Source organism: Apiospora kogelbergensis (assembly GCF_038363985.1).
Source record: "Apiospora kogelbergensis strain CBS 113332 chromosome Unknown utg000005l_segment0_segment0, whole genome shotgun sequence".
Lineage (NCBI taxonomy): Eukaryota > Fungi > Ascomycota > Sordariomycetes > Amphisphaeriales > Apiosporaceae > Apiospora > Apiospora kogelbergensis.
In genome coordinates this window covers 3,281,701-3,309,617 of record NW_027117422.1, presented here as the reverse complement: position 1 = coordinate 3,309,617, position 27,917 = coordinate 3,281,701, and the positions used below count along the sequence as shown (strand labels likewise).

At 52.9% G+C, this 27,917-nt stretch overlaps 10 protein-coding genes across 10 annotated transcripts; 6 read left to right on the top strand and 4 right to left on the bottom strand.

The window, feature by feature from the left end:
• Positions 1-799: 799 nt before the first annotated feature.
• Positions 800-3,581, top strand: PG998_007680 (uncharacterized protein; the record flags this gene model as incomplete). The annotated part of the gene is made up of 3 exons (XM_066874496.1): positions 800-1,725; positions 1,792-2,764; positions 2,844-3,581. The coding sequence occupies 3 exons, from the start codon at positions 800-802 to the stop codon at positions 3,579-3,581; spliced, it is 2,637 nt and encodes an 878-aa protein (XP_066730441.1).
• Positions 3,582-7,297: 3,716 nt separating this feature from the next.
• On the bottom strand, positions 7,298-10,452 carry PG998_007679 (mitochondrial membrane protein; the record flags this gene model as incomplete). Its single annotated transcript, XM_066874495.1, has 5 exons — positions 7,298-8,121; positions 8,181-8,278; positions 8,334-8,900; positions 8,953-9,068; positions 9,130-10,452. 5 exons carry the CDS (start codon positions 10,450-10,452, stop codon positions 7,298-7,300), a joined length of 2,928 nt encoding a protein of 975 aa, XP_066730440.1.
• Positions 10,453-11,469: 1,017 nt separating this feature from the next.
• On the top strand, positions 11,470-13,047 carry PG998_007678 (uncharacterized protein; the record flags this gene model as incomplete). The annotated part of the gene is made up of 6 exons (XM_066874494.1): positions 11,470-12,114; positions 12,203-12,338; positions 12,413-12,642; positions 12,716-12,844; positions 12,908-12,979; positions 13,006-13,047. The coding sequence occupies 6 exons, from the start codon at positions 11,470-11,472 to the stop codon at positions 13,045-13,047; spliced, it is 1,254 nt and encodes a 417-aa protein (XP_066730439.1).
• Positions 13,048-13,273: 226 nt separating this feature from the next.
• On the bottom strand, positions 13,274-14,939 carry PG998_007677 (RAI1-like protein; the record flags this gene model as incomplete). Its single annotated transcript, XM_066874493.1, has 9 exons — positions 13,274-13,443; positions 13,513-13,812; positions 13,878-14,051; positions 14,099-14,220; positions 14,280-14,287; positions 14,341-14,368; positions 14,440-14,471; positions 14,528-14,770; positions 14,868-14,939. The coding sequence occupies 9 exons, from the start codon at positions 14,937-14,939 to the stop codon at positions 13,274-13,276; spliced, it is 1,149 nt and encodes a 382-aa protein (XP_066730438.1).
• Positions 14,940-15,323: 384 nt separating this feature from the next.
• PG998_007676 (uncharacterized protein) lies at positions 15,324-16,245 on the top strand (the record flags this gene model as incomplete). The annotated part of the gene is made up of 3 exons (XM_066874492.1): positions 15,324-15,939; positions 16,005-16,079; positions 16,145-16,245. 3 exons carry the CDS (start codon positions 15,324-15,326, stop codon positions 16,243-16,245), a joined length of 792 nt encoding a protein of 263 aa, XP_066730437.1.
• A 90-nt stretch (positions 16,246-16,335) lies between these two features.
• PG998_007675 (uncharacterized protein) lies at positions 16,336-17,446 on the bottom strand (the record flags this gene model as incomplete). Its single annotated transcript, XM_066874491.1, has 2 exons — positions 16,336-17,011; positions 17,094-17,446. The coding sequence occupies 2 exons, from the start codon at positions 17,444-17,446 to the stop codon at positions 16,336-16,338; spliced, it is 1,029 nt and encodes a 342-aa protein (XP_066730436.1).
• A 1,493-nt stretch (positions 17,447-18,939) lies between these two features.
• PG998_007674 (PQ loop repeat protein) lies at positions 18,940-19,936 on the top strand (the record flags this gene model as incomplete). The annotated part of the gene is made up of 3 exons (XM_066874490.1): positions 18,940-19,106; positions 19,179-19,397; positions 19,456-19,936. The coding sequence occupies 3 exons, from the start codon at positions 18,940-18,942 to the stop codon at positions 19,934-19,936; spliced, it is 867 nt and encodes a 288-aa protein (XP_066730435.1).
• A 2,393-nt stretch (positions 19,937-22,329) lies between these two features.
• On the top strand, positions 22,330-23,714 carry PG998_007673 (uncharacterized protein; the record flags this gene model as incomplete). Its single annotated transcript, XM_066874489.1, has 4 exons — positions 22,330-22,429; positions 22,544-22,684; positions 22,958-23,076; positions 23,127-23,714. 4 exons carry the CDS (start codon positions 22,330-22,332, stop codon positions 23,712-23,714), a joined length of 948 nt encoding a protein of 315 aa, XP_066730434.1.
• A 665-nt stretch (positions 23,715-24,379) lies between these two features.
• Positions 24,380-26,968, top strand: PG998_007672 (uncharacterized protein; the record flags this gene model as incomplete). The annotated part of the gene is made up of 4 exons (XM_066874488.1): positions 24,380-24,511; positions 24,589-25,306; positions 25,347-26,778; positions 26,845-26,968. 4 exons carry the CDS (start codon positions 24,380-24,382, stop codon positions 26,966-26,968), a joined length of 2,406 nt encoding a protein of 801 aa, XP_066730433.1.
• Positions 26,969-27,367: 399 nt separating this feature from the next.
• Positions 27,368-27,818, bottom strand: PG998_007671 (uncharacterized protein; the record flags this gene model as incomplete). The annotated part of the gene is made up of 2 exons (XM_066874487.1): positions 27,368-27,612; positions 27,713-27,818. The coding sequence occupies 2 exons, from the start codon at positions 27,816-27,818 to the stop codon at positions 27,368-27,370; spliced, it is 351 nt and encodes a 116-aa protein (XP_066730432.1).
• Between the last annotated feature and the right edge of the window lie 99 nt (positions 27,819-27,917).

Sequence of the window (27,917 nt, the reverse complement as noted above, 5' to 3'; positions counted from 1 at the left end):
CCAGGGACTTGTTACTCCATACACACTACGTACCCTCTAGTCACGACTATTCCGACTTCCCTTTCTATCTGGCCCGTTCTTTCTCCTCGAATCGTTTGCCATTGCTTTGCCGAGTCGGTCAAATGTCGCTATAGTCCCGACTGACACCCGGAGCGGCTTGGTCCAGTCTAGCAGTGCTTTCTTGTTGCTCATAAGTCCACTGGGATATCCTTCTCCCGTCAAGCATCTCTCTTGACAGTTGCCATTTCCTGCCTGTTCCAACCTGGATCAACTAATACGAAACAAACAAACTCGAATCTTCTCCTAAGTATTACGTCTCCAGAGATCGACGACACTTACACATACCGAGCAAGACCTGAGAAAGCGTCTATTTGTCCAATTATCCGGATACCGCCCAAGGCAACGACTGGTGCTTGACGCGCAAACGACACAACCCGAGAGAGAACCTTTAACCGGCAGTTCTCAACAACCAACTCTCCTAACAAGTGGCCTGTGACATCTCGCCTGCTTTGGCTCCTATTTCTCTGCTGCCCTCTGCAGGCACCTGACCAACACCAGAGCTGCTTCAACTGGGGGATATGCCACTGTATTGAAAACGCGACGTACTGTCCTGATGGGTATTTATCCTAGGCCAGGCTTTCACCATCATCTCTCCAACACCCAAGATACACCTCCGCCCGAGGTAGAGGGCGCTCGTGGATATCAGCCCCCTTTCAGGCCATTGACAGAGGATTCTCGTGAGATACGAGCACCTATTTCGCCTCCTATGTCTAGTTATGATATGAGCACCAAGCCCAATATGACGACAGGAAACAGCTCGGAAGAGAGCCAGGTGCGCAATGGCGGCGCAAAGAACCCACCACCGCAACAACTACCATCACTAAGTAGCATCTTCGGCCCTCCCAGCCAGATACGACCACTACATTCGCCCAGGTCGGAAAGGCCCAGTCCCATCTACTCGCCCTTGGACCGGCCCCATTCGGCGGCTGCCAACCCGGAGAGGCACAACTCGTCGTCCTATTTTCCTACCACCACAACCCCGGCACCACAACAGCGTGGCGTATTCGAGCCAAGGCACGAAAAAGAAAGAGTGCCATTACCCTCTGTTGGATCCCAGTTCCCAGGTCCCATCTCACCAAGGCCAAAAGATATGGAGCAGTCGCAGAGCTTCGCACGTGAAGAGACGAGGTGGAGCTCGCAGTCTAGCATCCAGGATCACAGGAGACCAGAGTACGTCTTTGGCACCAGGGATCCAACCCCTTCTTTTCGCCCAGTCAATGATCGTTATGAGTACGCTCCGGCGGGCCACAAGATGAGCCACGACTCCATGGCGGGTCTCAGAGAGCAAAACCACATGCGCGCAGCGGCTGTCCCGGGATACTCGCCTGCAACAAGTAGCACTACCGTATCAGAAGGCGCACCCGTGAAAGATGGCTTGGGGCCGAAGATCTGGACGGGTACTCATTTTCTTCCACGTTTTGTCCGACAAGCTGATGTGCCTGGAGAGGGTACCTGCTATTTCTACGACGACGGCACACACTGCAAGACGGTTATCGATGGCGAGCAAGTCAATGCACACTGGGGAGTAACTAAAGCAGGGAAGCCCAGGAAGCGCCTCGCAATCGCATGCTTAACATGCCGAGAGAAGAAGATCAAGTGCGATCCTGACTACCCTCGTTGCGTACAATGCGAGAAGTTCGGGAGGACATGCAGATTTAAGAATGCGTAAGTATCTCAGCTGCCCCCCTGGGAAATGCTACACCCGGACGTAAACTTACTGATTCTATCTAGTCCTCGGGGCGGCCACAACACGTCACCCGTTACATCTCCCAGCGGGCAGGCCGAGGTTCCACGCAATTTTGGCACTCAAGTTCGATCCGCCGAGCCAGGCAGACCCAGAAGTGCATCGAGCTCCTCCGTATCTCCCCGCACCACAGCACTCCCTCACCCATCTCCTGAGCTCCCTGGTGTGCCGGCCAAGAGGATGCGTATGGACTATGACCATTACCGCCCCGAGAGCAGAGACAGCACACGGTTCTTTGAGCCCCCCAAGTTTCAAAAAGCAAATCTTGCATGGCAGAGACGTGACTTACCTCGCATACACGAGGATATTCTCTGCCGTACTTGGCAGACAAATCCGTACGTCTCTGATCCTCATGCCACAAGCACTGCCATCACATCCTTTTTCAACCACATCGAGACCACCGCGCTGCGCTTTCTGCCGGCTCGGCTCTTTAAAACCTGGGTGAAGAATAATGCTCATACCAAGTCTCCAGAAGACCTTATGCTCCTCTATAGCATGCTCGCCTTCGGCGTGCACATGGACGGCGGTCCCAGGCATCTTGCACAGCAGTATGCGCAAGTGGCACGATTTGGGTGCGACAGGAGTGCCCCCGGCCTGCAACTCGTCCAGACAAAACTCGTCCTTTCTCTGTTCTATCTGGCAAACTCGCGAGCCTTTGACAGCTACGAGATGCTGGCGAGCGCAATTTCCGTTGCTCTGCTACTCCGGTTTAACATCGAGTTGTGCCAGCTCCCGGACGAGCTGGTTCCCGACTCGCTTCCCTACACCATGAACCAGACTACGTTTGAAGAGTGCAGGACAAGGACCCTGTTTTCTTGTTACATCCTCGAGAGAATTAACGGTCTATTTCCGTCGCGGCCAACCTTGCTGAAAACGCGAGACATATTTCTTCGGCTTCCCCACGACGAGACATTGTTTGACGACAACATGGGCAGTGTCCCCGAAACCCCCATGTTTGACGTGAGCCGGGAAATCCCTTCGTCTAATTCGATTGGGATTATGGGGTATCTGATCAATATCATCGAGATATGGGGCCGAGTGTTGTCTGGTGTACATAGGGGAGGCTCTGGGGGCTGCCCCGGTCGAGGCGGAACCCCGTTTCATCGAAAGGATATCGGAGAGGCTCCGGCAGTACGGCGATGCCCTGCCGCCGAAATTTCGATTTACCGATCCGAATCTAGCCGAGGCGACCGAGGACGGCGTTGGCGGAACTTTGATTACGTTACATCTCGTGCATCTTCTGACACGCACCAAGTTCACACGTCACGCGCAGTCCGAGATTGCCAGGACGCTCCAGGCAGACGCCATCTCTCAAAAGTGTCTGTCCCTCGCAGGCGATCTAATGTTTGCCACCATCGCACTACGCGATCAACTCGTGAAGAGGCGAAACACGCAGGTTCCTTACCTTGCCACGACGTTTGCAGTGCAAGCAGCCATCGAGGCCATCGACATAATGACGGCGAAGGGATCAATGACTTCGCTACCGGGCTCGATTCAAGAAATCACGGCGTCCAAAGAGCTCTGCGACGCGATATCATCAAAATGGGGGAACACCAAAGTGCAAAAGGAGCAGCTTGACGAGAGGATGGAGAAGCTCACCCTCCTCCATGAGAGAGGAGCTGGGGCCCTGGACGAGACGGTTCCCGGCTGCGAAATCTATCGAAAGCCGGGCACCCACGACGGGAGCAACGTCATGTATCGGATGACTGAAGCACTCGAAACTCGATTTCCGGCCCACCTCGACGCCATATACGGGCAACGACAAACCCGAGCTTAAAGCAAGAGATACCTACACCTAGAGGTGTTCTCAGCAACTCTTTGATATTCATAACAACACGCATATTATTGCATCCCACTTGGAATACAAGAGTACATAACGATTCGGATACATATATGTATATATACATCACGGCCGGGACACTGGGCGATACGGAGGCAGCGGTTGTTTAAGAGAAGCATTGTGTGATGTGTGTGGTTTGGGGACCTCCATATCTATTCTTTTTTTCTACACATGGGCGATGCAGCCCAGTTTTAAAACCTTTGTTCTTCTTCATGTATACCCAGAGCATCCTGCCCACTTACTTGTACGATATGAAGCCAACGAACCAAACTCCAATACCCGTGGGAATTATAGCAAGCGCCCATTGAATCACATGTTGATAGAAAGTCGCATACAACTACCCAAGACGAGTGGATAGGTTTTCAAGTACGTACGTGTGTCTCGTCACTTCGTCCCCCTCTCTCCAAGGGGCGGCCAATGTCAGGCCACTGCGCACCGGGAAAAGATGGCGATCTGTGCTGTGCTGTCGTCTTTCCAAGGCAGGAACACCCCTTGCAGCCAATTAGATAGCCAGTGTGTGTGCGGCCACCCCCCTTTCTAGCTTCCTATCCGACCTAGTCTCGCTGGGTCCCCATCGTCGGATGACAGCACGGCAACATGATATGCTACTTGCCGATCGGTGTTATGAAGAAATAGAAGAAGAAAAAAGATTGATGAATGACGTTTTGTTTCATGGCAGGGGATCTCTGGGTCTCGTGTGATGCAGATGTTTGCGTGAGATTGCCTCATGTACATGGGAGACGTGCTGGTCGATATTCTATTTCTGTCTCGTCCCACGAACCCCGGCAGTTGATTGTGGTTGCAGGTCCAGCTGTAATTGCCATTGCATTAGACACAATCTATCCTGGCATATCTAATAGGTGTGCAGATGTGCAGATGGGCAGATGGGCAGATGTAGATGATGGGAAGGTGTGACAGTACATGGGTTTCGGTACCTGCCATCGAAAAGGACATTACATATAGTGTAACCGTAACTTTATCTTTTTTATCTATTTTATTTAACTTTCCCGAAAAAAAGAAGAAGAAAAAAGTACCCTGGTTTCTCCGTAGCAGTTCCCGTAGCGTGTGGCACAGCAACAAGAAAGAAGGTGATATCGCTTTCCCTCGGCAGAAGTAGTCGGCCTCGGCATATGTACGTTTTTGGAGTGTCCCCTTGTCCCCTGCCAGTGGGAAATAAGAAATGCAAGCTCGGTACATGGGGTTTCACCGACAGCAAAGCAGACCCGTGCCCGCTTTCCACCAAATCCCGCCGGCACGGAGCTATCGGGGTCATGAAAAGAGTCGGGTTGAGAAAAACAAGTACCTCGATACTTCGCTTGGGCCATGGGCATGGAGACGGGGAAACCGGGCCTGGATGCCGTATATGTATTGGGCAGCCGATGGGCTTTCCTGCTGCACCGTTCCTCTCGTTTGCGCCACAAAGGCCAAGCCCACTTTCATCGTGCCATTCGCCAGTCGCCAGTCGCCCGTCGCCCGCTCTCTCTTCTCATTCCCGCAGTTCGGTTGTTGCTTGCATCCCCCCAGTTCTGCCCAGGTGCCAGGCCCGCCGCCCCCCTTGCGTTTTTCGCTGTCCCACCCGTCGCAATCACATACATATGTACATACATACATACATACGAGTATACGGGGTTTTCTATCTTTTTTATAATTTTTTTTGGCATATGACAGCAACGAGCTATGGGTCATGGACCCTCACGCCCCATACTGTACTTGCCTGCATGTACCGTACTCGACCCATGCAATCGCATTGCTCCGTGTTGCGTTGCGCCCGCCGGGGCTGCCCATAGCAGATGCACGTACCAAGCAAAGTACAGTACATCAATGCGGGAACGCGGCAGGCATCCGGAAGATATGCCGGGAACGCATATATGTGTATCACATTAAGAGGGAATTAAAAGCAGAGACGCAGACAGTAGAGATGCAAAGACAGAGACGAAGAAGGGAAGGGGAGAAAGAAAAAAAAGAGTGGGCAAGGCTGAAGTTACACTGCATGGAGGAATCAGACTACATATACATACATATGTACTAGGCGTGGTAGGTGTCTGTGTGCTGTTCTGTTCTGCAACATATGTACATATGCTCACAGTATGCCACAATAGAGGCCTCACTGTGGTGCATGTACCTCCAAGTAGCCCGACTATCAACGACATGCATTCCATCGAACACACCGGCAGAATGCTTCTATTCTCCTTGTCCATCCCTGACACGGATATGATGGATAATGAATGCCCTTGCAATTTCACTTCATCTATGGCCGTTACCCAACTGGAGATCAAAGTCTTGGCGCCATGGTAGCTGACGGGGAGGCGTGGGTTGTCTTCTGATCTGCCCGAGTATATACGCCGACATGTGCCTCAACACTGTGAGTCAATTGAGACTAATTTTAATGACGTCCCTGACATGTTTCGTGTCGGTAGTAAACCCTCACAAGTTCGCGCAATCTTGCCCATTTCCCGTGACTGTATCTGCATGGATTATGCCGTCTTGTCTTCGGGGCACTCGGAAAGGGGGAGGGCAAGTCCTTGAACCAACCAACTGCTTAGTATCGCCTTTGCTTTGCAGCATTGTAGGATTGGCTGGTGCAGGTGGGAAAGCAACGCTGGCAATGCGTTATGCTGCAAGCCAGAAGTGGTGGCCGTCGTCGACCTTCACAAACGAGCCCAATAGTGAATGCCGGGTGCTGCTACTACATCGGCCCGTGTCCATTTTACGACGTCGTACGAACAACGCGAAGGCTAAACGGCCCTATGCGGCTAAGTCGGCGGCCAGGGGTTGGAGAGCGAGGGAGGGGCAAACCCCGACCGGCCCCTTCATTGTATGTATGTACTGCACTCCGTCCCACTCGGCCGGTTGACTGCGTCTGCCCCTGTCGTCGTCCAACATTTCACGGATGGATGCACAAGGCATGCTTTGTAAGGCCCTCTGGCCTGCATGGAGAACCTGGGGGTTGTGATAGGTGGATTTCAACGCCTCGCCGAGTTGGCGCGCAGGAAGTCAATTCATTTAATCTTAGATTGCCAGTATTCTCGATACCAGCCGGCTGGGAACTCTGACAGGCAACTTCTCTGTCCGAATGTGGCAGGCGTTCCATCCTTGCGGTGAGCCTGGCCCAGTGAGAGCGCCTTCGGTGAAGGAGTGTCGTGCTGCCAGACGTATTTCGCCATAGCTATCCGCGTAGCCCTTTCTTCCACGGCGCTCCCCTGGTCCATGTCCACATCAGAGCCAGACCGTAGCGAGGTCGACGAGTCTTTTTGCTGCTAGTGCAATACCTTCCACCTGGTCCATCTCACGAAGAGGAATCCTTCGTCGGGGCTTTGAGCAAGGGTGAAGCAATGCTGCTGTCATCATTACAGGCTCGCACATCATCTTCTATGGTAGATGTACAGCCATAGACGTAAACATCAAATGCTCGAGTCGCTTGAGCACCAACCACGAAGATGCCCGGGCTGCTCAAATCGTAAGACCAGTCGCTAGATATGACCTCACGACAGGGTGGCGGCGGCGGAGGTACCGGTGAAGGCCCAGGCTAGTTACCCGAGGACTCTGCGAATGGGGCGAATTGAGTTGTACCGATCCTTCGGAAGTCGGATAATGCAAAACAATAATTACGCGGCATTCACGGCTCCAGGGCCGTGTCGCTCTGTTTGAACGCCTTACCAGCATAGTCCCTCGCCAAATCCCAAGAGGCCTGGGCCTCTCGATGCTGTTGTTGGACCTCGTACGATTGAGCAAGGAGGCCTTCCGCGACGCTCATCCACAAGAGATTGTGACTCCTCTTCGCTTGCATTGCCCCCTGCCTTTGCACTCTTGAGTGCTTGGTCTCCAACTACGTCGTGAAATAGCTTCGCTCGCATCAGATTCAGTGCGATTGACAAGTTGAGAACATCACCAAGCGCCTTCGCGCCATTTAGTGCCGACGACAGGTGGCTTTTCAACTCCGTCATTGGAAGGGCAGGTTCGGTCTGTGTGGCAGCCAAAACGATGTGCCAGACAGTACGGATGTGCTGGTTGGCGTGGCGTTTGCATAAGGGCCGTAGTTGTTCGAGCAGTTCGGAGGTCTGTTGGTCATCTCGATGGGCTTCATGCTGCATGATCCAGATACGGTTGAATGCAGCAAGTAAGCGAACATCGGATTCGGCCTGCTTCCCAGTGCCTTGAAGGCTGCCATCGGTATTGATGCTGAGAACAGGGTGCTGATAAATCGAATTAGCCGTGTCGAGGTGCCCTATTCCTTGACGATAGACTCCTCCGAGGTAGTAAGTGTATACTCCGACAATGCCCTCCACGGCGCCAGTAGCTGATGGATGAACTAGGCTCTCTAATTGCGATACGCATTGGCCGACTTCCGACCACCGACTTTGGGTGGCAAGTTGCAGACCACGGAGGATTTGAACGTAGCATTTTAGCTCCCTTCGCCACTCGGCACATCGAATGGCTTCCTGTAATGAAGTAGGAACGCTCCTCATTTTGTGACTATCTGTGAGAATATGTTAGCTTTCTTCCATCCAAGTATGCCGGGGTTGATGGTGTCCTTACTCTTTTCCAGCTGGCAGAGTGCCTCATCCCAAAACTCATACACTTTCATATCCGCACGTCGCTGGTCATATAGGGTTCCCAGACCGCTATATGTGTATCTATGTTTCATTAGTAGTTGAATCCTCTGACTTCACGTCCGGGCAGAGCACTTACGTCATGACAAATGCTTCTAGCTTACTCCAGAACGACATGACCAAGTAATCGCACGTGTCGCCTTCCTGACCAGGCCGTATCACAGCGAGGGTGTCAGCACTTATCACTTGCCTGTTCGCAGCCTGCTTCTTGACGGGCAGTAGTACTTGTGTATCGCTTAAGCTCCAGGAATTGTCTTTAAGAGATTCGTCGACACGATGCTGTAGAAGTCGCAGCTTTTGAGCTATTAGCCCTGGAGATTGTTGATGCAGGCTACATGCAAAATCCAACATGAGTAATAGAATGTCGACTTGTGGGAGATGAATCGACTCATCTAGCTGATACTGTAAGCACTGGGCAATACATTCCTGTATCCGGGCAACGCTGTCGTCCTTGGTATGCTTCAATAGGCCGAGACCCTCCAAGAGGGACGCCAATAAGAAAATGATGTGGTCCTTTCTTTGAAGTGCCAATTCTTTAATGGCCTTAAGGTTCTCCAGAGCGTGGACGTCTGAAGGATTTGGAGACTCCAAATACATCGAGGCTTTAAAAAAACGCAGAACGTAGACCCAATGCGTGTGCTTGAGCCTAACAAGTTGTGAGTAGAGATATCATGACTGCGTGGCGGGCGTTAACCTACAATTCAGCGTCTGCAACGTGAGAATCTATGGCCTTGATTGCAGCCTTTCCTTTCCTTTGTGACAGCATCTTCAGCTGCAGAAACTGCATTAAGTACTTCAGATCCGCAAACCGATACTATAAGTATGTCAATCATAAAGCTCGGCAAATATGGATATCATGTCAAAACGGATCTTACCTTGTCACATAGAGCCATCCCTTTTGCCAGCGCAGTCTCGGCCTCCATGATATTGTTTGTCTCTTCACACAGAACACTCGCATATCTCAGCTGTAGCCTGGCCTCGAGCCTTGGGGCTAGCCTGTTGCTGTTCAAAACCAACTCCAAGCAGCCTAGGCCTGTCGCCATAAGTTTTTGATATTCCTGAACCGTCTTAGAGTCCAACGACTCAGCTACGTGCAACACCCCTTTTCGTGCTGCGGAAAACATGTCTTCGGCGACACAGACCAACAAAGAGTTGGTATCCTGGTGAGGTAGCAGTCCAGGGGCAGGGGACCTTGTGGAGCCAACACTTGGGCTTCGCGGCAAGGCCTGCGTATGCAGCCGTGGGCTCGCGGATACACGCGCTGCATGGTCCATCCTGGCCCCGGCGATACTGCTCGTACTGCCGTTTCTGCCATTATTCTGCTTGGGTTGTTGAGGGTATTGCGGTGACTGGGCCATTTTGGGCGAATTCACATGAGGCGAGTTCACCCGTGACGGTACCGGCTGGTATTGCTGAATCTGCGGAGACGGATATGACTGCGGCTCTTGTTTTACCGGAAGCTTTGCAGGTTTCGTCTGGGGAGTCGTTTGGTAGGATTGAGTTGGAGAGGGAGCCGGTAGAGCCATGGATTGCGATGGCGTTGGGGAGGGTGCTGGCGGGGCCATGGGCTGCCAGCTCATCGCAGGTTGTTGTGCTTGCTGCTGACGTTGGTAATGCGGTTGGCCATGATGCTGCTGCGCTTGTTGAACCTGCTGCTGCTGCATTTGGGGTGCAAAGGTAGTAGGGTTTACGTTGGGCTGTTGCGGCCTTGGCTGCTGGGCGAAGGTCGGTAGCTGTCCCATCTGCACCGCGTAGTTGGCACTTTGCCGTCGATACTGCACTTGCTGTTGTTGTTGCTGTTGCTGTAGGTTCGCGTGATGCGATTGTTGGTCGAAAGGAGGATTGTAACCCTGTGATGGGTTCATACGTGCGGCCGAATAGTTGATGGGTTGAACCTGCTGTTGGGGTTGCTGCGGAAAGCCGATGGGCGCAAACGAGGCATTCTGGTACTGCGCGTAGTGCTGCTGTTGCTGTTGCTGCTGCTGCTGTTGTTGCTGCTGCTGCTGCTGCTGCTGCTGCTGCTGCTGCTGCTGCGATTGCTGGTTGTATCCAGGTTGATGCTGCTGCTGCTGCTGCGGAAACTGCGACTGCGCATTACCGTAGGCATCGAAGCCGTTATGCAAGGGCTGATGCTGCCACGGTTGGCCATTTTGGCCATTGAAAAATCCCGAACCGGGGAAGGAACCTCGATAGGTCATGACGAGGCTTCGCTCACGGCATCGTCCACCAATCAATCAGTCGGTCGTTCTTTCCACTCCCTCGTTTGTTCAGCCGGCCATTGAACAGCAGTGCTTCGAATTTGTCGGGTATACTTGGGCTAAAATCGGACGTTGAAGCCGTACTCGATCGAGAAGCGACTGTCGTGGAAGCAGGGTTTGATTGAATGGAAACGTGTTTTATTATAAGCCTCGTGCAAATGATGAGAAAGCACTCGACCATGGCTTCCCTACAGATGACTTCCACAACACGCGCTACACGTAGATCAGGTGATTGATGGATGGATTTCCGTAGTCCAAGCTCGCCCGCGGAACTTTAGCCGCACTCTCCTGCTGCTAGGGTCAGGTACTTGGGCATTTGGGCGTACTGCTTATGCATCATCACAATCACCGGGGTTTACATGCTGTTCTGGACGGCTGAGGTTATGGTTCAAGATCAAACCGGTTATATTGCAGTATAGATGACCACTAGGTACAGCGTGTGCCTTGTGTACGTGGCGGCGATACGACTGCATGCCCAGATGCTAGGTACCTAACCTACCTAACCTACCTACAAACAGAGGGCATATATGTATGTGTATGTACATGGTCTGGAGATCCCTGCTACCCAGATCTTTTGACATCAGCCTCATCGGCTTGATTGATGCCAAGTGTCATAACGTCCGGGCCGGGCAGCACGGTACTGCGACATATATGGGCCCAGGTCGCCAACATGAGATGGTCGCCAGGTCTATAGATTATGGTAGATTCACTTGGACAAACCGAGGCTCAACCAAGTGTGTAACTATCCACAACGAACAAACACCACGTCCCACCGGCTTAGCAACCGAGGTGGGTGGAACCTACGCAATTGGCCTCGAACCGCCTACTAGTTCAAAATCCCCAGTGCATTTCTCACCACAAATGTTCCAAGGCGCATTAGAGTGGTTTGTTTTACTTTCTAAGGCTACATTTCGGAAGGTGTAGGGCAAAGTTCGAAGAAGCGAAAAACGAAACAAAATGGAGTGGTTCGGACGTGCAAGCGTCGACTTCCACGCCTCGGCCGCGCCCATCAAGATCAGCGAGAAGGACGGATCGCCGAAGACGCTGGTAGAGATCTGCCAGGAGACGGTGCCGCCCTGCAACCTGAACCCGCTGCTGTTTAATGGCCACCTGCAGACGTGCTGGACGGCCGCGAACAAGGCGGCGCCGCCGGTGCACTACAAGCGGCAGATCTTCGAGGCGGAGCACAGCGGCTACTCGGGCAGCTTCACCGTTGACTTCGTCGCCCACGACGCCGCCGCCGCCGACGAGGCTGACGCGTCGCTGCCTGAGCGGACCACCTACTTCAGCGACGAGGAGCTCGCGAGCGGCATCGGGTCCGACGATGCCCGGCCCATGCTGGTGATTCTGCACGGCCTGTCCGGCGGCTCCCACGAGGTGTACCTCCGCCACGGCATCGCGCCCCTGCTCGAGAGCGGCGCCTGGGAGGCCTGCGTCGTCAACTCGCGCGGCTGCGCTATGAGCAAGATCACCACGGGCATCCTCTACAATGCGCGTGCCACGTGGGACACGCGACAGCTGGTGCGCTATCTCCGCCGGACCTTCCCCAATCGACCCCTTTTTGGTCTTGGCTTCTCTCTGGGTGCATGCATCCTCACCAACGTACGTGAACCCTTCTTCCTTTCCATGTCCTTCCTTCATCCCTCCCTGCTATGTTATCACAACTTACTGGTATTGACCATCGATGTAGTATTTGGGTGAGGAGGGTGCCAATTGCGAACTTAAGGCCGCTATCGCTTGCGCAAATCCCTGGAACCTGGAATTATCGAGCAAGGCACTCAAGCGGTCATTCTTGGGGCACAACTTATACTCAAGAGTCCTCGGTAGTATGTTCAGGATCATAGTCTCTCTCCGTTTCGAGCTATTCTCAACAATACTAATGTCATCGATTGGTCGGTAGCTGCCATGAAGAAGCTAGCAGAGACGCATAGGACCGAGATCGAAAAGTTCACCGACCTCAGCATGGACGAGCTGACCAATCTCACCTATCTCTACGAGTTCGACCGTGTCGTTCAGTGTGCAGCCTGGGGCTATCCCACCGAAGATGCCTATTATCGAGACGCCTCGTCTGTCGATGCTGTTTTGGCTATCCGAATCCCCTATCTCGCCATCAACTGCACAGATGACCCTGTAAGTCTTTACCCAGCAAATCTCCCAACGAAACCCGATGCGCCACACATGGAACTCACACAACGCACTTTAGATATCCGCAGCAGAGTCATGGCCTGTCGGCGAGTTCAAGCAGAATCCCTACGCGGTTCTTTGCGGTACCTCGCTCGGCGGACATCTGGGTTGGTTTGAAGTCGGCGGTGGACGATGGCACAGCAAACCTGTTCGTGGAAACACCCCCACTCTCTTTTGTCCGTTTCCCAATGACTAACTTTTTCTTTTCAAGATCACCAATTTCTTCAATTACATGGCGTTTAAGGCCGATCTCACTAAGATAGAAGTCGAAAAAGGGCCAATAGTAAGACATACTACGCTGGCGCGGAGTTCAACCCCATGCGGCGTAAAATGGTTGTCCCTCAGGACTAGACAGCGTTTGTTGGTATTGTATAGATTGTTTTCGACATGATAGAAGATGATGGATCATGTATATCCATCTCCAGGAAACCTAGATTTGAACGGCGTTTTGTATCTATTCAGGCGAACAGGGGCATTCTTTAGACGACGGCAGACCTTGGGCTTATAGACATACAGGGTAAAAGGCACACAAAACCAGAATGGTCAGTTTGTCCATTGACCAGATGAAGAGTTTCACTTAGTGTTTTCTGTCTTCGTCAAGGCTCAGCTTAATACGCCAGTTGATGAAATCGTCTGTCAATATCTTGCCGTGGCCGGCCTCTTCCACCCGAGTGACTTCAATCTGCTTGGAGCCCGGGGCTCGTCGAATGCGCCATACCCCGTCGTCGTTGATGACCTGTCTCAGCCCTGTCGATTTTGTTCAGCATTCATTCCCAACAGCACACGGCATTTAAGCCTCCGGCTTTAGCAACTTACAATCAAGAAAGCCACTGGCAAAGTTGATACACATGTCAGCATTCCATGACTGGACATTACGTTGCTTGGCCTTGGCGGGAATAGATTCGGTGCGGATTTCCTCGATCTTGCGGAGGATGCCGCCCTGGTCACGAAAGCCGACGATGATGTTGGGCACGCCCAGCAGGAATGATTGGATCCAAAACTTCATCAGCTTGCGCTCGAAGTTTTGCATGCCGCGTTCATTTTGAATAGCGGCCGAGGTCTTCAGTTCAACCCAGTTGATCGGTGCACCCTTTCTATGAGGCTTCGCACCCATGACTGCAGGTTTGGTGGCTTAGTTGTGGGATTTAAGCAGTGGGAAAGGAGGTGGTTCGGCTTCTTACTAGCATCAACTTCACCACCAAGGCACAAGATCGACTTGCCGAGTCCTGTTCGAACTATGGAACAGTATTGCGCTTTGTTGCTCACAGTTTCCTTATCTCGATTTTCAATGTATTCTCTGCTGGTCTCACCCCAAGTTGCAGGTAGCGTTGACAGCGTCTCGAATTTGTAGCCTTCTGCAGTTAGCTTTGGTTTGGGGCTGATTGATACTAGCGGTGCTTACCCCAGAAGGTCATGACTTCAGGTGAGAATTGTGGCTGATTCCGGCGACGATTCCCAGCATTCTGGCGGTCTTGCTGCTCTTGCATCGAAGCTTGCTTGTAGGCGTGGTTTTCTTCGATGAAACTGAGGGTAAAGTCAGCCTGCAATATGTCGAAGGGGGCTGCGCTTGTCGTCATGCATACATGCAATCCTTGCTTTAGAATCAGTAAGTATTCCTATCGAGGATATCACAGGTAAGCGCACTTGGTACAACGTAGCGTTCATCTCGAAGCTTTCCCAAATATGAAGAGTCAGCAAGCCTCACGATATCCAGTCCTGGGCTCGCCATTGTAACGGACATACCCATCTCGGTCCTCAAAGGGAGAGGACATGATCTACCGCGCAGCCAGTCAGTAGGATCCTATGCTGGAGAAGCTCAGGGGTTCGGCACCTTAGTCATCATGCCACGCCATGTGACAATCTGAGAGTCGATTTTCTTGCCCACCTCTTGCTCGTGCGCAATGATGGCCTTGAGCAGGCTGTCGATATGCTCATCTTGGGAGCCATCGTGCTTGTCAAAGCTTTCAAAACCCTGTGACAGATCTGTACCTAGTTGGGGCGGATAGTACCATCTCAATGAGGAGTCCCCCAGATGGAACTCATGATTGTCGTCGTATGAAAAGCAGGCGAATTCCTATGGAAAGCGTCAGCCATTTGCTCACGAATTGGGCACTAATGCGACCCCTGAATCCTGCTCGGATTTGGAAGCAATGTAGCGCTGGCTTTCTCACCTTAGGGCGCTTGACTGGCTGCGACTCGCCAGCGAAGCGATCAATCGGCTGGATGTCAAAAAGATCCGGCATGCTCTAGATGAAAAGTAGCCTTGACGACGGCAAATGATTTTGCTAAAAACTGCAGTATACGGTGTTGGTTTCTTTGTTTGGGCGTTTCAACTTGGGTGGTGTTGAAGATGAATTAGTGGTGCTGTACCGTATCACAAGCTGCCACTGCTGCCGCATTAGACCCACGACGTGCTGAAGCTCAAGCACTACATAATGCGACCCCCTGCCGAAATTAGAACACCACCCCGCAATCCAAACATCCATACTGAGCCGCCGGCAACAGCACCTAAAAGTAAACAGTTCTAGAGAGCCGGTACGCTATTGCTTGAGCTACATCACGCTACAACTGTATTCGTCCTTGCAGTTACCACCGGCCGTCCAATTGACAGCTACCGCCCATAAACAATGGCGTCCGTCTCGCGCGAAGATCCCTTCGTCGCCCATACCAACGACCCCAACCGATACAATGCAGCCGGCGCACTCCCTCCTATAGATTCAGTATATTTACGACAGCATCACCATCACCATCGCGAACACCACCAACCCCAACACCAAGAACACCCGTTCGCTCCCCGTCGGCCGAGGTACCAACTACACCACCCGCTCCTTACCGCCTCTTCCTCGCCGCCAGAAATGTCTACCGAGAACTACCAGCAGCAACACACACATCACCACCACCACCAACACCCGTCGCAGCCCATGGCTCGCGCTGCAGCTGCCGCGGCACCGCGAGCCAACCGAACTACTGCTGCTGCCGCTTCGGCCGCAACCGCATCAGCCGCGACGACAGTGGCCCCAGGCGCCGTGCGACGCAACCTCTTCCAGTCGCAGCTTACGCGCCGGCCCACTTCGACTTCGTCCAACTCGGCCGAGACTCTGCGCATGGATGCCGATAATGTATCTAACACGTCCGACATTGTCATCCGCGACGAGCACGGCGATTTCGAAGTTGGCGACCCGCCCACGCCACCAATGGACGAACCCGAAGCGGAGGCATTGGACGACATGCAAGAAAACGAACGTAAGACAACTTGAAACGGCACAATGGGTTTGCACGTAACTGATTAAGGTCTACTACTATGCTAGGCGAAAGGCAAAAGCTCGCCGAAGTCGTAAAACACCACCAGATCAACCATAACCGTGGACCAGCGCAACCTGAAGGTATGGGCCACTATCTGCAGCACAGTTGCGGGCTCGGCACATTTGCTAACATGCGTGGGGTATAGAAGTTATGGAGGCTCTACGAGCCAGTATGAGAGCCCAAGTCGCGGCGCTGTCCGAAGACAGCTGGATGTATGAGCCCGAAGCCGAGACACGCAACCAATGAGCTATATTCTCGACAAGCATGCGCGCATGTTTTGCGTCGCTTTCAGATCTATGTCATAACTAATTGGCTTGCGCTAAACCACGATCGTACTTAATCCAAGCCTTCAGCTGCCGGCATGTTGGCGGACGGGGTAGGTGACATGATGCTTGGCCGCTTCGCACCACCTGCTGCTGGCGCACCTCCTCCCGCATTGCCTCCGAAGAGCCCGCTCATCATATCCATCAAGGGGTTGTTCTGCCGCGGCCGCGAGATGCCGAAGTACATTTCTGCGATCATCTCCAGGGGCTCATGCCACGCCTCCACTTCCTTGATATGCGACCCATACTTGGCGGACAATTGCCGGTATAGCTCGGGGCTGCCTCGCTGGACCGCTAGCAGGAGAAGTCCAAGGAAGTTGAGAAGGGGTATGCTGGGGTAGATTCGTATGTCGGCTGTGCTGCTGCTTACGTCCTGTACGCCCATCGCAGCACCTCTGTCCTGGTTCAGAGCGCTGGTGAACAGCCGGTAGGCGCCACTGGCGGCGCGGACGTTGGCGACGAGTAGATAGGGTAGAATAGCCCGGCCGGCGTATAATGCTGCAGTGTGTGCCTCATCTTCCTTAAACCACTCGTACTCCATCCGTGCCAACACGTCGGACGAATCTTTGGTGCCGAGGATCAAATGTCGTTCGGCCTCGGCCGTCTCGTGCTCCTCCGCATAGAGAGAGCCTGCGACGTGGTGTAGCTCAGGGTCGCCAGCGGGGTACTCGCCGTACTTCGAAGACCAACTAAAAAGGAAGACACCACGATTAGCCAAATGCCAAGATCGATCGATGGGTTGAACCCCGCCAGCATTCCCGTGTCACTTACGCAATGATCTCTCCAATGTACTTCTTTCGTGTCGGTTCCCCGCCGTCGAATAGACGCAGGCAGGTCAACAGCTTGCCTTTGCTGGCCGAATCAGGCTTGAGCTCGGCCTGCTTGTACGTCTCAACGAGCAGGACACAGAGATCGCCGCCGCTGCCGCCCTGGCCGGCCTTGAGCAGCGACTGCGCAACGTTGAAGAGGATGTCGATGGCGGCGGACCAGTTGGCGGCCTTGGTGTAGCGTGCGGCAACGACGCGGGTCTGCTGCTGGGCCTCGTAGAACTGGCCCTCGGCGATGCGGGCCTGGAGGCGGGTGATGATCTTTTCGATCTTGTCGCCTTTTGCTGTGGCCGCCATGATGACAGGGTCCGGAGTGGGTAGGGGGGTTCTCGGTTGACAGTATTGACGAATCTATTTGCCGTTGAGACTCTCTATTACTTGCAGCAAGCAAGCTTGGAGAACTAGGTATGTATGTAGGTAGATAGGTTGGGTTACGTCGTCGCAATTGGTGGGGCAGAAGACGGACGGAGCCTAGGGTCGAAGGGGAGAAGGTGGGATGAATTGGCCTGAACAGCTGGGCTTTTTACCACCAAGCCACTTCATCCCCTTCACAGTTTCTGGGATCCTGACCTGTCATGCAGCCATGCAGCCATGCAGCCATCAATACTTCCCACCACCTCCCTCACTTCCCCGCTTTCCCAAGATTGTATTCACACTTGGCGCGACAGAACTGGCCAGAACAGCCACTGCATGCCACCGTGTCTTCTTAACCCGTCTTTGGACGACTCTCCCACAACAACAACTAGCCCACCGCATGTTTGGTGTAGGGGGTATCATGGAAGCTTCCCATGAACAATGAGAAAATGCTTCAGACTCGGGTTCGATTCCCGGAACATGCAGTTTTCAGTTCCAATTTCATGGCCCAGCTACTAAGCTGGGAAGTTCACTTTTGGCCCGTGTTGATCTGGGTCCATCTAGATGGTATACAAAAAGGACATGATATACTACATACATATATATACAGTCTGCGTCTTTCATCGCCGCCTCTCAACCTGTGCAGGGCATCCATTGTCCAGTCGTCACACACGTGCAGATAGCTTCGAGCGGATGGCCAGAGGAGTTAGGCTTACATACTCGAGCCTCTTGCCTCTGCTCCCACAACCATTTGGCTTACTCATTCAGTCGGTATTAGCTCTGCTAACCCCCTGAGGCCGGCGGAGTAGTGCAATGCGTCTTTGAAACTGGACGATGGCAGATGGAGAATAGGGGCCGCTTCGCATGTTCATGCTTGTTGTTGAGCCCCAGTCTGAAGTGCCAAGCTTCGACGTGACTTGGCAAGACGGTCACATCATTGGCGGACAGCGGGCAGCCCATCCCCGTAGCAGAGTACTTATGTATACCCGTAAGGCCGTAGCACGCGCCTGCGCATTAGCTTGCTGCGACTTCAGACGGTCCACCCGACGGTAAATAAGGTCGTCGGTCGTAAAAAGAACCTGAACTAGGTGCAAGCACTTACATACTGGGTCCTTGGGTCCTTGTCGGGACTCGGATCGAAATTTCATCTCGCTGTTTACCAGGTTCGGTCTCTTCGGAGTGGCTCTGTTTTCGTTTTTTTAATGTTGGTTTGTACTTCCTTCACGTTCTGACTTCTCTGCTCTGTACATGGACCCTAGATAGTATCCGTTGGTTGCACAGTTTTGTCCATTCCACAAACATAGAACCATCCCGTCCGCCGGTGCCGTCATCGTCATCCTCCGCCACGACTTTCCAACCCCAGCGCGCGATCCTCTTCCAGCAAGCAGACGGACAGCTTCCAATCCACCCATACATACATGTACAATTCGGGAGCGATGGGCAACCTCCTCACGACGTTGACCGGCTTTGCCGCGCCGGTCTTCCTCATCCTCTCGCCAATCTTGTCATACGCCGATCAAGCGATTTCGATGCACCGCAAGAGGTCAAGCGCCGGCTTCTCTCTTGACATCCCGCTGATTATGCTCGTGGCTTCGATATGCAGGTACGGATTACGCCGCCAAACCACTATCCTGTTTTCTAGGCATTATGTAACTAATTCGTATTATTTGTGCAGGGTCTTTTACTGGCCAGGGGCCCGATATGATACCGCACTGCTCATCCAATCTTTCTGCAATATCTTTATGCAATTGATTCTCCTAAAGATCGCCCTCGACCACCGACCGGCACATTCTTCCAAGGGCGGCGAGGCCGCGGTCCCCTTCGCTGGAACACAGGATGGGCACTCGGGATTCCGGCGCCCGTACGGTTTCTGGCAGTGGCGATCCCACCGACCGTATGTTTGGCAAGACCTAACGCAGGGGAAGAAACCTGTTGGCTAATTCAATTCTTAGGTATTGGCAGAGTCTGCTCTACTTCTTCATCGGCCTGACTGTACTCGAACTCCTCCTTGCTCCCTTCAGCGGCATCTACCCGGCATACTCATCGTTCATCGGCTACGTTGGGCTTTCGGTCGAGGCGACACTGCCCATCCCTCAGCTCTTGGCGAATGCGAGAACGCGGACGAGCAGGGGCCTCAGGGTCTCTGTGCTGGCTAGCTGGATAGTGGGAGACATGATGAAGATGTTCTGGTTCTTCACCTCGACCACGGAGATCCCGTGGTCTTTCAAGATCTGCGGCATGTTCCAGGCCGGATGCGATTTGCTTCTAGGCGTCCAGTACCTCATGTGGGGGAACAACGAAACACCGGCAGGACTTCAGCAAAGGTGGACGTACGCGGGCATCCGCCCGCACCTCGACGGCCGAAGCCCTAGCGGGTTTGGATCGCCTATGGCCATGGACAGGAGATCTCCTTTCGCAGAGAAGACCACGTAGATCGCATATAGAGAAAATATAGACGCAATACACTCGCCATATCCTGTGTTTAAGAGAAGGCTAGGGCCTCCTTCTGGATACATCCTTATTTGATTATTCATTTTCATCTGGTATTCTAGTCTTGGCATAGGTAGGATGCATGAACGGCAGAGCTGGCAGAAGCTGACTATAATCCAGCGATCTATACACACCCGTCAAAAGCACCGAACCTTAATACCCTAATAGTTCGAGTATGCCTGCTCTGGGGTTGTGCCGGGGTGCTATTCAAGCCAGCATCGCAGGACATGGATAACGTGCACGTTCCGTGCAGCAGTGTTACCAGGTACTTCGGCAACGGAAGTGCAACCCATGACTGAGGGTCGAGTAATGAGGCCCGAGTATTAGATAAATTGCTCTATATGATATTAGTGTCACTCCATTTCTATCTGCATATTTTTGTTCGACTATTGGCCTTTGTACGGCTTGGCCCTGGGGCGAACATTCCCTTCGTCGAGTCCCCTGCTAGCAGAAACGCACGTTTTTTCACAGGAGTTCATGCCTGGCCCGGAGCTGCTTTTACCTACAAGACCCAACCATCTGCATCCAAACCTACCTCCAGGCTTACTCCAGATCAGACCCTCTCCCTCCATACTTTGTTCCAATCGGTGTTCACCCGACGACTTCACTCGGGCTCATCAGTGAGCTATAGACACCCCACCGGCCCGTGGATGCTATTGTTATTGTGTGCCTAGCGCCCTCTTCTTGGCAAGTGAGTCGTGATCCGATCCTTTTGTCAAATATGCCCATAACTTATGCTCTATATTACGTATTATTCTAACACATACCAATTGATGTCTATAGCAAGACAAGTGGGGACTTCTGCGGATGAGACCCAAGCATCTGGCATTGGCCTTGCTCGTCCCCGGTATACGTTGAAGCTGTACGTCTGTCCGTCCATCTACATCCAGTCGGCATTGGGCACTGTATATCTGCTTGGTGCCGTGACCTCGACGGGAGGAACAGAAGGCCAGCTCGTTTGTGCATTCATCTAATCCGCCATACTAGCCAGCACAGAATTGCAACGAGGCGACGCGAGGGCTGCGGGCTCAATGTTCTTTCTGGCAACGTGGTCTTGGCTTCAGTTATACCTCAAAATCGCCTGTCAACAGATTCGATCTTCACCCTCACTCTGAAACTGTCCAGCAAGTGCTTGACTTGGACCATAGACGCGGGTGTCCTTGATCATTTGCCTATCGCCCGAGTAACAGCGGCTAGGTCGGATACATAGCACAAGTAAGTGCATGTTCCCTTATCTATTCCGAGTCCCTTCCTGTTATCCACACATCTCATATACTTTACCTATCCCCTTCTTATTCCGCTCCTCTCCCTTGTTTCAGCGTGGCTGCGATAGCCATGGCATGGTGGTACAAGCAGGCACAGATATATATATATATATATCCTGCCAATTTGAGTTCATTACCCATGGTAGTCGATGCTCACCGTTTGACGCAAAGAGAGAATCTTTCAGTTGATGACCAGAAGGCTCACGCTTTGCCTTAAACCGCAAGTGCCTCTCAGTAACGGTCCTGGGGTTATGTGGGTTGAGTTGGCGATGCAGGGTACGACTGTTCTTTCCTCCTGTAGCTATCGTGGGCAACCAGTCTCTCAGCATAAATCCTTTTATTGTAACTCGTGACAGCTACACTGGCCATCGTTCACCTTTCGTTCCCTTTCTCATCGATACTCACCTCTTCATGCCTGCTTTCTAATTCCGACAGCCATCAATAAGTCAAAGCCAGAACCATCAAGTCTGCGAAACTACATCACGGAGGCGGTCGATACTGCATGTTCATTTCGTGAAACATACATTCTCACATCCCATCTCACTACGACTACCTACAACCAGCCGAGGAGACCAGCATCAACAAAACACGTAAGTCGGGCCAAACTATCTATATTCATCCACCCAACACACCTGATCCCTTCCCTTCCATTCCGTATTGAAATATATCCTTTCAGCACAAGAACGCTATCTGCCCCCGTCAGCGTACAAGTTCCCACGCACGCAGTTGGCGGCCACGCGGTATATGCCAAAAAACACCCTTCGTTCCCTTCCCATCACGTACACCAATGGTGCCTCCTTCCTATGCTGCACTTTCTGTGATCCTCATCAAGCCAACTCGACTTGCACTGTCAAATACATGGCACGCAAGCGGCAACTTTACACCTTCCATACTTCCACTTCGAACTCATAAATCGATTCATTTTCAGCAGCATATTTTCTACCTTTGGAACGTGCCGTTCCCTCCCGTCATCTTTCTCTTAGTACACCACCGACTGATCTACTTTATACACAGCTATCACCATCAGATTGTCTTCGTACCCCACTAGACACGAACCGATAACCAGACAGCATGGCGCCCACCAACAAGACCAACTTCAAGTCCTACGAGTCGGCTATCCGCCTTCTTGCGGCTGTGATTGCTACAACCAAGCCTAAACTTGACTTCAAGGGTAAGTGCTAGGTTCTGTTATTCTTTTTCCTGCATGCCCATACGTACATCTAGCTCGCGTTTCTTGGTGGGGTGTATTTCTTATTCACCCCGTGTCCCGTACTAAGTTTCTCAGCGATTGCACTTCACATGGGAAGGGACTCTACAGGCCCCTCGGTGGACCATCGTCTTCGGCCCATCAAGAAGCTGGCAAAGATGCAGGAACAATATGTCGCCGAGGATAAGAACCCGGGTGACCTGCCTGTCGATGAGAAAGGTAAGTCTGGATCGCAAGCGCGTCTTCTAGCTTGATCCTGGTGAAAACTCGACGGAATTACCGAGCTAGCTCTGCTGTTCATGAAGGAAGATAGGGGTTCCGGCGACCCCCCTTATAAGGTTCCGATAACAGAAGCAGCTTTCAGTCAAACGCTCCTCCCTCACCTGACACTTTATTGTCATACACACTTTTTCTTTCTTTCAACATTTACTTCCCTTAGATATACCTCGTTTATTGGCAAAACATAAACACAAGGCTGATCATAGTATACAGAAATCCAGAAGCTCTTTGGGGAGTCAACTGCCGATGGCATTGAGTGGCAGTTTCGCTCCATTAAGAAGCTGGCTAAGGCCCAGCAGGAGGCCGCAAAGAAGGGAGAGGACACCTCCAAGGTGACCATTGACGGCGTCGGAACCCCCAAGACAAACCGCTCTATCGCCAGTACCCCTGGCTCCGCAAGCGATTTACCAGTGCTGTCAAGACGCCCACCACTGGTGGCAAGCGTTCCCGTCTTCAGAAGATCGACGATGACCTTGATGACGACGTGGATGACGAGGAGTTGGAGGAGTTCGATACGCCCACCCACAAGAAGGCGAAGTTCATGGATGGTGCAATCAATCAGCAGGCCCCTCCTCCTTCTGCCAATACCCCTCATTGCGGCAACGGACAGCAGCCCTTGTCTATATTCGGAAGTGGCCAGCCACAGGCCGCTGCCGCACACGCCATCCCTCACTCTGAGTCCGTTCTGATTCACGATGACGATGAGTTAGTCGAGATCAACAGCTCTCAATTCTCCCAATCCTCGGCTAAGAGCAGGCTGCAGGCCGCCACTCGACCCAAAATTCCGAAGCAGGAGCCCGTAAGCGCTGATGTGTCAGGCTCCTTTCCCGACATTCCGCAAGCCCTGGAAAACAGTCATGATGTCGCCGCCAGCTTCTACAAACCCCATAGCTTCAGCGTGGTTCCTCCCCATGACAACTCCTTCCTCTCCAACCAGAGCCACGATGATCTGGCCGAGGACGAGGTTTAGACACTTCGACATAGTCCAGATATTGTTGCCCTTAGTAGGCAACTTCTGAGATTTGTATCATTGTAGGAATGGATCATCCATGAGATGACTTGCCACCTTGGAGCGGATAGAACATGGTGAAAAGATATGGAGGGGAAGCGTTAGGCCATTGAGTCGAGAAAAGGTAGTGAGCCGCGTGTTTTGAGGTTCTCCATCTCTATCTAGAGAGGGGCAGGCCCTCTCGACAGCATTGTGCTGTGATATCGAGTCTCGATACCCTCTTGGGTCTTGACAGGGAGAGTATTAGGGCCGCATCCAAAAATGTCTGGGTTGATCTGGAAACACGCCAAGTTTGCGATTGAGTTCATAGATTCTTTTCGGTAGAATAATACGTCAGTTCCAGTCACAACATATCATCACATGCTTCATTCAAAGGGCTCGATTGTGGTATGGTGAGAAATCGTCGAGGTAGGTAAAGCTGGCAATATTCGCTCTAGGGGGCGGCGCCTGTTGAGTTGGCGACCAACTGATGCCGGCCCGAGTCGAGCCGGCAGAAACCTTGCACCGATTTTCGCATCAACGACCAATCACAAAACAACAAGCAGTAATTCTTGGCCAGTTCGTTCGGTGGCAGATATCTCTTTGAATCCTCACTTTTTTCTTCTTACATCTTATACTTGGCTGCTATGAATGAGGTCGAAGTCGGTATTGATTACCTCTCCGTAGGTGCCAACCGGCACACGGCCGTGGCGGATTGGAACGAAGATGGCATAGTAGCCTTTGGGGCCGACTCAAATATCGCCCTCTGGCGACCCGATGTGCGTGAAGGTGCCAAGCAGCCCCCGGAATGCCTTTTAAGCTTGGTCCAGACATAGATAGCTGACAATGTCTACAGGATGCCGCTGTCAAGGGTGTATCGCATCTTCTGACCGGGCACAGTGATACCGTCAAGGCAGTTAAATTCCTGCCCAAGTCTTGTGCCGACTCTGAGTCATATCTGATCACGGGCGGCGATGACCAGACTCTGAAGATATGGAAATTTGGTGCAGGTCCCGTAGAGTGCGTGCAATCGGTGAAGGAGCACGCTGGCGCCATCAACTGCATAGCTATCGTGCATGGAAACAACCAGACGTCACCCGGGCCGACGATTTTCGCGACTGGGGCTGCGGATGCCACGATCAAAATCTGGGCATTTGAGGGGGGCGAGACCACACTACTTCAAACGATCAAAACCGCTCCCAAGTTCTTCCCACTTTGTGTTGCGTTGAGCCATCTCAACGAAGCCGGAGACGGCCTGGTTCTTGCTGCGGCTGGTACGAAGACATTCGTCCAGATTTTCGTGGCCAGCTCAGCAACGGAGCCTGCATTTGAGGCCCAAGCGACACTATCCGGTCATGAAGGCTGGGTGCGATCCCTGGACTTTGTCTTCGAAAACTCTGCGGCATCGAAAGATCTGGTGCTTGCATCGGCGAGCCAGGACAAGTACGTGCGACTGTGGCGGTTCCATCAGGGCCAGGAGCTTCCGCCCGCAACAACAGGCGCCAATGACCCGACCATGGGACTTTCCTTGCCTGGAACTCCGTCAAACAAGGCACACCAACTGAAAGCTGGAGGTCTTGATTTCACCATCACCTTTTGAGGCCTTACTGCTAGGCCATGACGATTGGATATACAGCGCAAAGTGGTTCTCCGAGCCAGGGAGTGGGAAGCTACAATTGCTGTCTACGTCGGCGGACAACACGCTTGCCATGTGGGAGGCGGACCCTTCTTCGGGTATATGGGTGACCACTGTCCGCCTCGGTGAGATCAGCAGAGAAAAGGGCGCTACTACGGCCACAGGAAGCACAGGCGGCTTCTGGACGGGGCTGTGGTCACCAGACGGTAGTTCAGTCATCTGTCTAGGCCGAACGGGAAGCTGGAGACGATGGTATCACAGCAAAGAGCGAGACCAGTGGACACCCGAGATTGGCATCAGCGGACACACTCGGTCTGTGACTGGTATTGCCTGGTCCAAGAACGGGGACTACTTGTTATCTACGAGTTCTGACCAAACGACAAGGCTACACGCGCGGTGGAACGCGGGCGAGCGCAAGACGTGGCATGAAATGGCCAGGCCACAGATCCATGGCTACGACCTGAACTGCATAGACTCGATCGGATCGTCCCAGTTCGTCTCGGGCGCGGACGAGAAGCTGATGCGTGTCTTCAACCAACCGAAAGCGGTCGCCAAACTGCTGAACCGACTTTGCGGCATCGGGGAGACCTCAGAAATCGAGGAAATGCCCGACGCGGCCAACATGCCGGTGCTAGGACTCTCCAACAAAGCCATCGAAGCCGTAGACGACGACATGGACATCGAGACGGCCAACCCTGACCAGGATCGCGAAGCCCTCGACCCGGGCTCCATGGTCCGGAAATCCGTGCTCGAGATTGACCACCCGCCGCCGGAGGACAGTCTCTCCCGCCATACGCTCTGGCCCGAGGTGGAGAAGCTGTACGGCCACGGGTACGAGCTCTCCTGCCTGGCAGTGAGCCACGACGGTAAGCTGGTCGCCAGCGCCTGCAAAGCCAGCTCGCTGAACCATGCCGTCATCCGCGTCTTCGAGACGGAACGGTGGACCGAGGTGAGGCCGCCCCTGGCTGCGCACACCTTGACGGTGACCCGACTTCGCTTCTCCCCCGACGACAAGCATCTCCTGAGCGTCGGCCGAGACCGCCAGTGGGCCGTCTTCGAGCGGGACGGCGAGGATCCCACGCAGTACAAGACCCTCGAGAACAACCCCAAGGGCCATTCCAGGATGATTCTCGATGCGGCCTGGGCACCTCTCATGGAGAACGCGCTGGTGTTTGCGACGGCAGGGCGAGACAAGTCGATCAAGATCTGGAAGCGGTCGGCAGACACCGGCTTTGCTTGCATAACCACCATTTCGGCATCGCACCCCGTGACATCCGTGGATTTTCTGCCTCGCCGGACAGAAGAAGATACTCTTGTGCTCGCGGCTGGGTCAGAGATTGGCAAGGTATCCATCCACGCCATCAACGCCGCAGATCTCAGTGTGGTATCCAGCTCCCCCTTGCGCCCCGAGTAAGTCATTTTCTTTGTTGGAATCTTTTCCCAATATTCGATATAGAGAACTAACACAGCATACAGGTTCTGCCTCGCCAAAGCCGTTCAGCAGCTGTCATGGAGACCACACGCAACCGATAAAACGTTGGCCATCGCTGGAGAAGACGCTTCATTGAGGATTTATTCTTACTCGGTTCCCAGCACTTGAGCTCCGCAGTAGGTTCCGGAAATAAAAGATACTATCCAAAAACAACAACTCTCGGCACGCCGTAGGTTTAGTCATCTACTGGGCCTCCCATAACATCAATCGTTCTAAGCTGGACCCGGGGCTTGCCTGCCCAAACGCCCAGAACCTATGACATGATGTTGTTACCCTGAACGCCACGTAAAATCAACACAGGCATTGTCTACCCCAAGTTTTGGCCGGACTTGCCCGTTCTACCACATTAAATATTATTCGATTGTACTGTGCCCATGTTTCCTCATGCTCAGTCTTTGGCGAGGAACGCCTCGCTCGTTTTCTTGAACGTGAGTATTCAAATGCTTGAGTTGTTGTAGTTAAGAGAGAGGTGAACGGTTCTTTTCGGAAAGCTCCTTCTCTCTTGTCTTATAACTCCCGAACGATGGAGTCGAGCGTCTCGCCGGCGGCGTCAGCGGAGCGCGTCGACGTCAGGGCCTCGACCGTCTTCTGCAGGGCGCCCTTGGCCAAGCCGCCCAGCACGCCGTCGACGCCGCTATTGTCGTCGCCGTGAACGTAGAACCAGGCGCGGTTGTAGAGGAAGACCATGTGCTGCGGCAGGTAGAGGATCGTGGCGATGAAGGTCAAGCTGAAGAGGAGGAAAACGACAGACCCTGTGTGGTGGGATTGGTTAGTTGTACATTTTTCCCATTGGCATTGAATTGGTTCCAACGGGGGGGGGGAGTTTATGTTCACAAGCGGATGCAAACTTACAGAAAACGAATTTCTCGATCGGGGTAAAGATATAGACACCAAATGTGACTTCGATCTGGTACTGCTTGAGCCGGAACCAGCGGGCAACAGATTGGGCCATCTCCATGTTGGGGGGTTGCGGTATTCGAGATGCTGGGATTGAGGGCAAAGCTGGTGGTGTTCTCTGATCAGAGAGTGTGAGCGAATTTTAATTTGTCGCGCCGTT